The sequence below is a fragment of the Zonotrichia leucophrys genome, unplaced genomic scaffold (genome assembly GCF_028769735.1).
Source record: "Zonotrichia leucophrys gambelii isolate GWCS_2022_RI unplaced genomic scaffold, RI_Zleu_2.0 Scaffold_38_522144, whole genome shotgun sequence".
In the NCBI taxonomy this organism is placed as follows: Eukaryota; Metazoa; Chordata; class Aves; order Passeriformes; family Passerellidae; genus Zonotrichia; species Zonotrichia leucophrys.
In genome coordinates this window covers 72897-85586 of record NW_026992243.1, presented here as the reverse complement: position 1 = coordinate 85586, position 12690 = coordinate 72897, and the positions used below count along the sequence as shown (strand labels likewise).

General features: G+C 54.1%; 1 protein-coding gene and 1 pseudogene across 1 annotated transcript; one reads left to right on the top strand and one right to left on the bottom strand.

The window, feature by feature from the left end:
* Positions 1–1330: 1330 nt before the first annotated feature.
* LOC135460403 (gastrula zinc finger protein XlCGF49.1-like) lies at positions 1331–2266 on the top strand (annotated as a pseudogene).
* A 7633-nt stretch (positions 2267–9899) lies between these two features.
* LOC135460396 (class II histocompatibility antigen, B-L beta chain-like) lies at positions 9900–12260 on the bottom strand. Its single transcript, XM_064737213.1, has 5 exons — positions 12176–12260; positions 11593–11862; positions 10708–10992; positions 10022–10128; positions 9900–9917 (listed from the first exon to the last, which is right to left on the bottom strand). Exons 1-5 carry the CDS (start codon positions 12258–12260, stop codon positions 9900–9902), a joined length of 765 nt encoding a protein of 254 aa, XP_064593283.1.
* Positions 12261–12690: the final 430 nt, after the last annotated feature.

Below are 12690 nucleotides of genomic sequence, written 5' to 3'. Positions count from 1 at the left end.
ATCCAAGGGCAGGAGCTGCTCCAGGCAGTGTTTGTATTGGTTGTGGGGGGAGGAGGAGAAGGGATGGAGAAGGAGCAAGAGAAAGGATGGACAAAGAAGGAGAAAAAAAGCGGGATTAAGAAGGAGGAAGAGGAGGAGTAGGGAGAGACAAGGAGGAGGAAGAGGGAAAAGGAGGTGGTCACTGTTTCTGCAGCCCAGCTCGCCCCTGGGGGTTTCTCCCTCCCTGCATTTCGCAGGTAACTGGAGAAGAGGAGCTCGGCCCAAATATCTTGGGACATCCCTGGGACACTTTTTTGAGCAGAGTAGGATATTTTCAGCTTGTAGGACTTCAAGGCTGAGCTGCAAATGCTCCTTAGTGAGATACTGGGGGTCCCTGCAATGGGCGGTGCAGTGCAGGGTTCCCAGAGCCATGGGGAAGCATTGAGGGATGCTGGCAAGGACAGCAGTACTGGAGACCTTGGGGAGAGCCAGGCTAGGGAGAAAAACACGGAATCCCTGATGTGGGGAGAGGGGCCAACCTGGTGCTGGGGGACCCCCAGAAGGTTGGAGGGGCAGGAGAAAGAGGGAGGAGCCCCAGGGCCCTGAAACCAGGATCCTAAGAGGGAGGATTCCGAGGCAGTCTCAATAGGAGAGATAACCAACATAGGAGGGAAGCCAGGACTGCCAACAGCACAGGGAAGGAGGATCCCTGGGACACAGTCAGGAGAAAAAGAACCCCTGGGATGCCCCAAACCCTGGGCATTCATAAGCTGGATCTCAGAGAAGGGGAACCACCTGGACCCATCGTACCCCCAAGCAGCCCAGAGAAGGGGAACCTCAAAAACCCCAAAGTGGGAAGACCATAGAGGGAAGACACCTGAAACTGCCAGGAGCACACATAGTCTGAAGAGGCTGGGGACCCTGTAGAGATCTAACTTTAAATGCATGCAGGACCCCCAGCATCCTGCATAGGGGAGACCCCCAGAACCCCAAAGTCAGGAGACCATGGAAAGGTGTTTGTACCAGTGGGCACACTACAACCTCGCAAAGGTCAAAGATCCCAAGAGATGTCACAGTGCACATGTGTAGCACAGATGCTGAAAAGTGGCAAAGCTGAATAACCTCGCTCAGCTTCAGTCCTGTGCAGATCACAGAAGGCGAAGAATGAAGCAGCAGAGCAACGGGCTTTTGTGCCCACTGAAGGGAATTGCAAAAATCTAGCAGCTGCTCATTCACAAGCACAGTCAGCTATGTGTGCTCTTGCTTCTTGAAAAACTCACTGGTGCCCTTCTTTTCTCATAGGAGGGGTTTTTGGTCTGCATCTTGTTTTGGAGGTCTGTGTTGACACAGAATGCCTGGTGAGTTCTGGAGATGGATTTGAGGGAAGTCCTTCCCCTCCCCTCTGGCACAGAGGCAAAATCCCATCCTCTCCTTGTCCTTCCTCCCCCAGGCACTGAGCTGCAGGCAGACACCAGGGTGGAGGAATCCCCCTGGCAGAGCATTGTGGAAGAGGCCATTTTGAGCACCTCCATAGTGCAGGAGTCCAACAGGGAGGAAAAACCCCAGAGATACCCCATGAGGAAGGGCTCCAAATCCAGCCCAGGGTGCTCCAAGGAGGAAAAAACCACCCTGTGCCAGGAACACAGCTGGAGCTTCAGCCAGAACTCACACCTGGTGGTCTACAAGCAGCATCATATTGGTGAAAGCACTACAGGTGCTTGGAATGTGGGAAAGAGCTTCAGCCAGAGATCCCATCTGATCTGCCACCAGAAGATCCACACCTGGGAACAGCCACACAAGTGCCTGAAATGTGGGAAGGACTTCAGTGATGACTCCAACCTCATCATCCACTGGAGCCTGCACACTGGAGAGCAGCCCTACAAGTGCAGGGAACGTAGGAAGAGCTTCAGCCAGAGTTCCAACCTCCTCTCTCTCCCACCAGCTTGTCCACACTGGGGATCGGCCTTACCAGTGCCCCAGCTGCAGAAAGAGATTCAGCTTCAGATCCCACCTGATCTACCACCAGAAGATCCACAGTGAGGAACAGCCCCACGAGTGTCCTGAGTGTGGGAAGAGTTTTCGGAGGCGCTCCCATCTGGTCATGCATGATCAAACACACACAGAGGAGAGGCCCTTCCGCAGCCCTGACTTTGGGAAGGGCTTCAAGCACAACTCCACTCTCATCACCCACTGGCACACCAGGGAGAGGCCCTACGAGTGTCCTGAGTGTGGGAAGAGCTTCTCCTACAGCTCTACCTTGATTTCACCCCAATGGACCCATGAGTAGGGGAAGCCCTACAGGTGCTCTGACTACAGGAAGAGTTTTATCTCCTGCTCCAAATTTATCACCCACTAGAGGACCCATGTTGCACTATCCACAGTGACCCATATTGTGAAAAAACATGGTGATCCACATTCCTGGTGATCCATGTTGGGTGAAAACCTGGTGAGCTATGATCCACATGATCCACATTGGGAAGACGCCTGGCTGGTGGTCTTTGGGCACCTGGATGAACGCAGGCGAAAACCTCTATCAGGATGGGGACTGGCATTGGAAATTGAAGCATTGAGGCCTGAACAGCAGGCCCTGCACCAAAGTTGATCTTCAGATGAGCCTTCCAACCAAACATTATATGATACTTGCATCTGCTAATTAGTGAAATATCAATGATCATTAGTGAAATATGTAATGTGATACAAGTGTATTTATCTCTCCATGTTTAGGGGACAGCCAAAGCAATGAAATCAGATATGTGGTCTTGTTTGGAGGCACATCATCAAAGCCAACTCCCTTGGTTCCTTCTTGAGCCCTGACCAGGATTTGTGTGGAACCCAAATGTTGTGGGTTGGTGCTGGCCAGATGCCACACACCCACAAAAGCCACTTACTCACTCCTCTCCACAGTCAGACAGGGGAGAGGAAATATGTAACAAAGGGTTCATGGGTTGAGATAAGCACCGGAGAGTCATCCCTCACCAAGCACCGTCACAGGCAAAACAGGCTCAGTTTTGAGATATGAAATGAACTAACAGAATCAGAGCAGGATAACAAACAAAATAAGCCCTTAAAATCACCTTTCCCCTAGCCCTCCCTCCTTCCCAGCTTTATCCCAGCAGCACAGGGAGACGGGGAATGGGGATTACACTCAGTTAATCATGTGTGGCTTCTGCTCAGGGAGAGGAGTTGTTCCTCTGCTGCGCTGTGGGGTCCCTACCACAGGAGACAGTTCTCCATAAACTTCTCCAGAGTGAGTCCATCCCATAGGCAACAGCTGTCTGCAAACTGCTGCAACGTGAGTCCATCACAGGGACAACAGTCCTCCCCAAACTGCTGCAATGTGGGTCACCTTCCCATGGGGTCAGTCATTCAAGGATCTTTATTAATCACTATAGGCGATCTTTTGGACTAATTATTTGGTGCATTACTTATCCTTTTTTAATTCTTTGCTCTTTTCAACTATAGAAAATTATGCTTACTTCTTAAAGTTGTGTCTTTTGTGCTGACCCCATCAACTGGCAGAACAGAAATTCATTAGGAAGGCTGTATTTGTTAGTCCTCATGCTCAGAGCTTCTTTTCTTGGGAGTTGGTTGGTTTTGGCGTTGGTGGCCGTGAGTCAGTGGTCACTGTCTGCCCCTGCCAGAGTTCGCTTTGACCCAGTCAGAGCTGATTTCACAGAGTTGCTGGATTGGGCTTTCATTGTGGCCTATGAATTCTGCAATCTTTGTGTCCAGTCTCAGTGATCCATTCTCCTCCCCCAGCTTTGTGAACCTCCTCCAGGCCTGAGATAACACCTGGACGATTGTCCCACCTGATCTTACCTACAGTCCAGGTGCCAGGTACCCACTGAGGAATATCAGACTACCAGGGGAGGGCAGGAGGGGAGGGCGCAGGGAGGATTCAGCGGTCATTGGTGGTGGCAGCTGCCATTGTCTCCATAACTTGGGGTGAACTTTGTTTGACCAGTGATGTTCATATGAGCAGTTGCTTCTTTACACACTTTGCCACAGTGGGAATTTCTGTGGGCATGCACTTCCTGGCATGTGCCACCCAGATCTCGCCTCTGCCAGGCCTGGAGTCAGCACCTTCCTGTTCGTCCTTTGTGTGCTCATCTCATGGCAAATACCTTCTGTGGCCTTGACAGTGGTTGAGGTGGGCAGCTCTGCTCCTCGGGTCCTTACACAGCCTGATCCATCACCCACCCTCGAGTGACCTCACATCTGCCCTGAGTGTTGGAGGAGCTCCAGTGGCAGCTCCAGCCTCAGCTCCACCCAAGGATTTATCATGGAAAGGGACTGGTCTCTTGTGGGGCAAGCTTTGGCCAGAGCACGGACTTGATCTCCCACTGTAGGATCCATGCTGGGGAGAAACCCTGTGTCTGCCCAAACTTTGTCCACAGGCTCCACTCAAATTAAGATGTTTTGAAAGTGGAATTAAGCCATTTGGGGTTTGTATCAAGAGATTCTGGGGGAGCGTGGAGCCATTTTCAGTGTGATTGTGTTGTTTTAAGATGATTGGTCAATCACTCTTGGCTTTTGCTGTGCACACCGATGCAGAAGACTCCCCTACATCCCCACGGAATCCCCAGATCCTCTGGAACATCCCCCTGAACTCCAAATTCTCCCCAAAAAGCACTAAAATGGGAGGGCTTTATGTGTCTTTTTTCAACTTATTTATTTTTACCCCCCTTTCAGGTGTTTTAATGGGATGAAGAGGAATCAAAAGAAAATTAAGGCTAAACCAAAAGTATTTACATGTTGGCATTGTGTGAATATCCATGGAGTTGGGTTGGTGGAAGAGAATTTTTTTGAGGAGTTTCCACCCCATTGTGTCTGAAATCTTGGTCTTTGCTCCAGTCCGTCGCTGTGAAAGACACCCACGGGCCTTGGAGAAGTAGAATTGTATTATTGAGTTGTAATTGTACTAATTGAAATAGGAGGAAAGGGAGATGGAATTAGGGAGGAGGAGGAAGGGGAGGAGGAATAGCAGGGAGCTCATGGATCCACGGCTCCCCATATCTGCAGCCCTCCCCAGCCTGGGGGCATCATCCCCCCTCTTGCCTCAAATATCCAGAGGGAACAGGGGGTGTCTCAGGATTTGCTTTTTGTGAGGCAATATCTGGATTTTGCAAACTCCAAAGCTGATCTGCAAATACCCCTCGGGGGATACTGAGGGGATTCCAGAGGTGTTCTTGGTCTGGGGGCTCCTGGTGGCTGCAGCCATGGGGGTTGGCAGGGGATGTGGAATCCCTGGAGCTGCGTGGTGATCAGCCAGCAGCAGGGCAGGGGGAGCAGGAGCTCCCTTTCTGGGGACTCCTCAGGACAGCCAGGGCTGGGGGAAGGCCAGGAGAGAGGAAAACTGAGAGAGGCAATGCGGTAATCACAAATCCTCTGAGCAGAGAGAGACATTGCTCTCTCCCAGGATTTTCCTGGGAAGCTGTGAGAAGCTGTGAGAAAGTTCAGAGAAGAGAATGAGAAACAATTCTTATCTCCAATTGCTGCACTTTTTGTTGTGCACGTGTGGAATGTGTTATGGAGATTGTTTACCAAAGGGGGATTTCTTAACTGGACACTGGATGGTGTTTGGATCGATTGACCAATTAGGTTAAAGCTGTATTGGAAAGTCAGTAAGGGTTACAAGTTTCCTTAGAGTATTGTATAATGTAGTATAGCTTAATAAAGCAATTATCAGCCTTCTGCAATCATGGAGTCAATGTTAATTACTTGCTGTTCAGGGGACCATTGCTACAATAAGGCCATACTGGAACTGAGGGACCCCTGACAGCCCAGAGAGGGGCAAAGCTCACTGAGGGGTAATCTGGGAGAAGGAGAGATCCCAGAGAAGGCCGAACCCAGGGATTCCTGGGACCCTCAGCAGTCTTGAAAGTGAGGAGCCCCGGAGATGGAGGATCACCCATACACATGAGACCCCCAGCAGGCCAGACAGAGGGAAACCAAAGTGGAGACACCAGACGGGGCACCCAGGCAGGTGAGGAGGAAGTCAGTGTCCCTTTCCCCCTCTTCTCTACTCCATCTCCCAGCCCAGCATCGCCCCCAGCTGCAGGACGACCAACGTTGTCCTGACAGGGATGGATTTGGGGGATGTCCCTTCCCTTCCCTCTGGCACGGAGGCAAATCCCATCCCATCCCATCCCATCCCATCCCATCCCATCCCATCCCATCCCATCCCATCCCATCCCATCCCATCCCATCCCATCCCATTCCATCCCATCCCATCCCTCCCTCCTTTATTCCTCTCCTTTCTCTCCTCTCTCTCCTTCTCCAGGCACTGACAGAGACCAGAGAGGACAAATCCCTGCATCAGAACCTCGTGGAAAGGCCATTTCGAGTGACTCCATGGCACAAACATACAATGAGGAGGAGAAGTTACAGTGCTATCCCATGAGGAGCGTCTCCAAACACAGCCCACAGTGCTCCAAGGAGGAAAGACCTATCCTGTGTCAGGAAGGCGGCCAAAGCTTCATCCAGAGCTCAGACCTGGTGGTCCTTGAGTGCTTTCACACTGGGGATGTGTGCTACAGGTGCTTGGGACGTGGCAAGAGCTTCAGATGGAGCTGCTACCTGATCTGGCACCACAAGATCCACGTGGGGGAACAGCCCTTGAAGTGCTTGGAATGTGGGAAGAGCTTTAGCCAGAGCTCCTGTCTGATCCACTGTCGGAACCCAAGAAATTCCTCCGAATGCCCTGGAGGCTCAGAGACCTTGGCATGGAGTCAAAAGACACCTGTGCCTTCGATTTTAAGCCATAGAAACACTTACCAAATTTGTGCAAGTAGTTACAAGCCACAAAGGTTTGAGTAAAATGTTAGTAAATTTATCACTGAGTGAAAAATGTAGAATTTTGAGGTTTTTAGAATGGGGAAGCAAGATATAGAAAAATCTGAGCATGTCCAGTCTTTCTCCTCCTTCTTCTTTGCCTCCATCTTCTGCTGTGATAGTAGCACTTTTAGATTGGTTTAGAGTAGAGGCAAACTGTCTAACATAGGTGATAACTACTAGAAAATTATTGTAAATAATGTACACATAGTTTTTAGTATAAAAAAGATAACACTGCCCCAAAGCAGTCAGTGTGCAATGAACCAATGTGCTAAACAGATCTCAGCAAGTCAGAGAAATAATTTTATAAATAATAAAAAAATAAACAATCTTGAGAATAAGAGACAAGGATTCCTGTCTTCTTCAATCTTGAAGCTGAGAAAAGAGGCTTTCTAACACCTCAGGGTCATCTTGACACCAGAGACCCCATCAACCCACCATGAGATAATTCACATGGGAGAGCAGCCCTACAGGTGTAGGGAATGTGTGAAGAGCTTCAGTGACCACTCTAACCTCACCAGCCACCAGCGCCTGCCCTCCAGGGAATGGCTCTGCCAGTGTGGGGAGTGCGGGAGGAGCTGCAGCCAGAGCTCCCACCTGATTCACCACCAGAATATCCACACTGGCCCTAGCAGGGTCCTGACTGTGGGAAAAGCTTCACCCAGAGCTCTGCCTTGACCTTACACAAATGGATTCACTGGAAAGGGAACCCCTGTGAGTGCCCCGAGTATGGGAAGGGCTTCAAACACTGCTCCAACTCCATTGCCCATTGGAAGACCGATGCTGGATGGTCCACAGTGAGCCCCACTGGGCAGAGACCTGGTGACCCACGTTCCTGGTAATCCATGCTGGGACAGTATTGGGTTTGTGTGATCAGGTGCTGGAAACGGGTGCTCCAGGGATGGCTTCTGTGAGGAGCTTCCAGAAGCTTCCCCCATGTTTGGCTCCTGTCCTGATCCATGCCCAAAGGTGAGGGTAACCCAGGTTCTGGTTCATGGATCCCTGGCACAGATCAAAGTGAAACAACAGTGATTGATCTGTGTTTGTAAATATATGTCTGTTAGGTTTGTTTTAGAACAGTTTCTTTGCCATGTAAAGGTTTGGAACCCTTTTTGATTACCATCTCTAGCAATATAGAAGCATTAAAACAACACCTAGGAAAACTTCTAAGGGAAAAAAAGGTACGTATAAGAGTAGAAAGACACACAGGCACCAGCTCTGGATCCAGCAACAAAAATAGATTGTTGCAATGTCCTTGTCGTTGGTCTAAGTGATGGTCCCAGGATGGATCCCTTGGGAGTTGGAAAAGCCCCAGAAACACCAAGTACTGTGAGTCAGCACAGGTTCAGGTTTGGTGAATGCCCAGCTCCCTCCTCTGGCGGGAGTTTTACACTGTCGGATGTCACACTGCGGATCCCAGGGCTCTGATGGTTTATGGCCCCTTCTGAGATGTGGCCCTGCCTCTCCCAGCACGCAGCTGAGCCAGGTATGGCCCATGGGAAGGGATGCAAACTTCCAGCCCTCTGTGTGAATGTCCCGGGCCTTCCCCGGGGAGTTTCCAGAGCTGAGCCAGTTGTGTCAGGGAGGGCATTGCCCTGCTCCAAAGCTCTGTCCTGTTGGAACATCGGGGGACACAAGACAGATGATGCACTTTGGACCTGGTTAACATAAGAGATTGGATAACAGGCTCCCTTGGGAAAAACAAATAGAACTTTGAAAATTAGACCTGGATTGCAGGAAGATTCAATCAAACGGGTTTAACGGAAAAAGAAAATCCCATTAAGCTCTGCAAGGAGGAGATGTTGTTATATGCATATGTTTGTGTATGTGATTTTAACCTCATCATTGTAGGACACATTACTAGTCTCCCTGAAATAGTATATAAGGGTTTGAATCCCACAATAAAATGGGATTCTGATCACTGAATCAGTCTTCCCTGTCGCTCCATCACCGGCCCTGTCCCGCCTGGCAGCCTCTGCTTCTGATCAGCTTCTGCCCTTCCCTGGCTCCAGCCCAGCCCGTCCCGTCCGGGGCTGGCTGTTCACCCCCTCTGCCCCGGGCACTGCCCACACCCGTGGCCAGCAGAGCCCCCTCTGCTTCTGCCATAGTTCCAGCCATTAACCCGGGACATTCCAGTCCCTCACAGCTCTGCTCCCCAAAAGCCCAGAGGGATGGGTGCTGCCTCTAAACGACTCCATCCCACTGAAAATGGCTCAACTCCACCTCCAAACAACTCAATCCCACCTCAAAACTTTGGGGTATCTCCTGAGCCCAAATTACTCCCACTTGTGGAATGCTCCTTGTCCACAAACTTCACCCAGCTGTTGCCATTGGGGAAGTGACAGTAGGCTTTTCCCCCAAAATGGAACACACCTGTGTGGGAAAGGAGACAGGTGAGGGGGTGCCTCCCCTCAGCCCCAACAGACCCCATCACCCTACAGCAGGTTGGGGACTCAAGGGACCCCCCCTCCCACCCCCATTCCCACAGCCCCTACAGCACTGGCTGTTGGCTGGGGTCACCCCCACTGTCAGCCACCCCGGGAGAGATGGAGGATGTTGGGGGCCCCCCCCTGCACAGTTCTGCTTACACCCCCTCCCCCCACCACAGAACCCCAGGATCAGCTCCAGAGATCCTGTCATGGGGACAGGAAGGGACTCCCAGGGGACCCCTTTGCCGCTGTCCTCCCTCCTCCTACCCCCCTCCCAAACACCTCTCCCATCTTTCCTGTGCTGCTCCCCCTCTCACCCAAGAGCTCCTCACCCAGAGCCAGGGTGGGCTCCCAGTACCCAGTGTGGGGTGACACGCAGGGGACTCACAGGCGTCCCCATTCCTGATCCATCTCGGGGCTGATTCTGTCCCCTCCCATCACAGTACCCCTGTGGGTTCCCCCAAAATTCCTCCACACACAGCTCCCCCATAAATGGGATCAGGGTGAACTGGGAAGTTTTATTGGGAACACTGGGAGCAGCTGGGCAGGGGCAGAGCGACAGTGGGGCCGGGGGGACACGGGACCCCCCAAAATCAGTGGAGCGGGGACGGAGCGGGGGGTCCCGGCTGGGCCCGAGCCTACGGGGAGGGGCTGCGGTCACCGCCGGCTCAGGAGCTCTGTGGGCAGAGAAAAGGGGGTGACACCGGGCTGGGGCGCCCCGGGGGGAAGCACCCACACTCCGGGGGAGGGGGGACACGACCCTCAGGACCTGCCCTCACCTTCCTGCACAGGGAGAAGCCGAGCCCCAGCACCAGGAAGACGAAGCCCAAGACGAAGCCCCCGATGCCCATCAGCATCTTGCTGCGGGCGGTGTCCGGCGGCATCTCTGGGGGGTCCGCAGGGCTCAGCACCCCCAAAACCTCTCACAGACACCCCGAACCCCTCCAAGCACCCTCATACCCCTCCAGCCCACCCAAGACCACAAGACCTCTTTCCTATCCCCATCCAACCTCCCCAGTACCACCCAAGTCCCCTCCCAATCCCTCCAGAACCCCAAACCCCCTCCCAGTTGACACCCATCTTCCAATGATCCCCCAAACCTTTTCCCAGTCCCACCAGCACTCACCAACATCATTGCCAGTAGATTGAAGCACACTCAACTCTCATCCCAGCCCCGTACTTACATCCCCAACCTGCTTCCAGCCCCTCCAGCTCCATCAGACTCCCTTCCAGTTACATCAAGCACCACCAGGATGTTCCCTTTCAGAAGCCACCAGGAAACCCTTAACTGCATCCCAGGCTTCCCAGCATCCTCCAAAACTCTTCTCCACTCTCCTAGGCCATCCAAACCCTTCTCCCAGATACCCTCTGCCTCCCTCAAACTCCCTCCCAATAAATCCCAGCTACCACCAACTCCCCTCTCAGCCCCCCCAGTGCCTCCCCCGCTGCGGGGGCCGGGCCGTACCCCAGTGCCGCCTCAGGGGCTGCTCCAGGCTGACGTGCTCCACCTGGCAGCTGTAGCTGAGCCCGCGCTGGGGCGGCGTTTCCAGCAGCACCAGCAGCTGGTAGGTCCAGTCCCCGTTGGGGACCACGTCGGTGGCCACCACGTGCTCCGAGAGCTCCTGCTGGGCCTGGAACCACCTCACCTGGATGGCAGCAGGGTAGAAATCCATCACGGAGCAGAGCAGGCGGCCGGGGCCGGGCTGGGAGCTCGAGGGGGGCACCAGCGAGATGGACACGCTGGGGGGCACTGGGAGAGTGTGGAGAGACACTGGGATAAAATGCGGGTAAAATGGGAGACACGGGGAAGGACTCGGGTAACACTAAGAGGGTCTGGGAGGGGGTTGGAGAATCCTGGGGAGGGCACTGGGAGAGAGGATGGAAGTCTGAGAGTGGACCGAGAAGGACTGGGAATGGAATGGGAATGAACTGAGAAGGACTGGGAATGAAGTGCCTGGCACTGGGGGGGATTTCTGTGGCACTGGGATGAACTGGGAATGGCGTGCGGGGCGCTGGGAGGCCGAGTCCAGCGCGGGGCACTGGGGGCTGCGGGTCTGCCCGGCAACTGATGAGTCATCAGAGAGCCGCGCTCTGATTGGCTGGAGCAGCTCCACGGGCCGTCGAGATGGACACGCGGGGGGCGCTGGGAGAGTCTGGAATGGACTGGGAATAGACTGGGATGGACTGGGAGAGATAGGGAGAGCTCCGGGACACTGCGGGGTGGGCAAGAGCCCACGGGAATGGGCACAGGAAGGGCTGACATGTCTGGGGTTATTCCCAGGGAGGTTTGAGGGGCTCCAGGGTCATTGGCAGGGCAGGTCCGAAGGGACACGCTCTGCCCCACGCTCACCTCGGCGCTCCACGAGGAACGGGGTTGACAACTCGTAGTTGTGTCGGCAGTGCCTGTCCACCGCATCCCGTCGGTGCTCCATCCATTCCGGGTCGCTGTTCCAGTACCTGGCAACCTCCTCGCCATATGGGGTGTCCCCCACAAAGTGCCCCACGTCGCTGTCGAAGTGCACGTACTGCTGCCGGTTGTAGATGAACCTCTTCACGAACCTCACCCGCTCGTTGCCGTTAATGAAGTGACACTCGGACTTAACCATCTCCTGGAACACCCCTATGTGTGCAGGACACAGGTCAGAGGGTGCCCCTCCAGCAGCCCCCAGCACCCCACAGCAAACCAAGATCTCAGAGTCAACCCCGGATCCACACTCTGCACCCCGTGTGCCCCACGTGCCACCCCTTGTAGGCCCTTTGTTCCCGCGGCCCCTCTTCCTCTTTCCCACTCTTCTCCGTATTTTCCTCCCCCTTTTTCATAACTCCTCGGTCGCCAGCAAGACTCCCCACATCAATTTGAGGGTCCCACCTCCCCCTTTTACCTCCACTCCCCACCGTTCCCACCTTCCCTTCCCTTCCCGCCCCCCGCTTACCTGAGAGTTCCGCGCCCGCAGCCGGGGGGGCTCCCAGCACCACCAGTGCCACCAGCAGGGCCCCAGCTGCGGCCCGTCGCCCCATGGCCAGGGCCGGGCAAGCTCTGGCACCTTCCCCCTGCCCAAATTCCCCTCGCGGTGGAGTCTGGGGGCGAGGCGGAGCCAGGTGAGGAGCTCTGGGCGCTGTGGGACCGCCCGGCGACCGGGGAGTCGTCAGCGCGGCGCGCTCTGATTAGCTCTCTGAATGGCTGAGGAGAGGCCCTGAAGCTGGAAGAAAAATCGGGAGAGATCCCGCTCAGAGAACCGGCACGGGCGCAACAGACCCAGCTTGGGCGCAGGGAGTAAATTTATTATCAACCAAATCACAGCAGGACAAGGAGAAGAGAAAGAAATCTCTCCAACACCTTCTCCCCACCCAATGGGGATCGCCAGGACCACGGATCACCAGGGCTCTGCACAGCGGCGGTCACTGGGGATCCCGCACTTGGGGCACTCGCAGGGACTCTCCCTGGTGT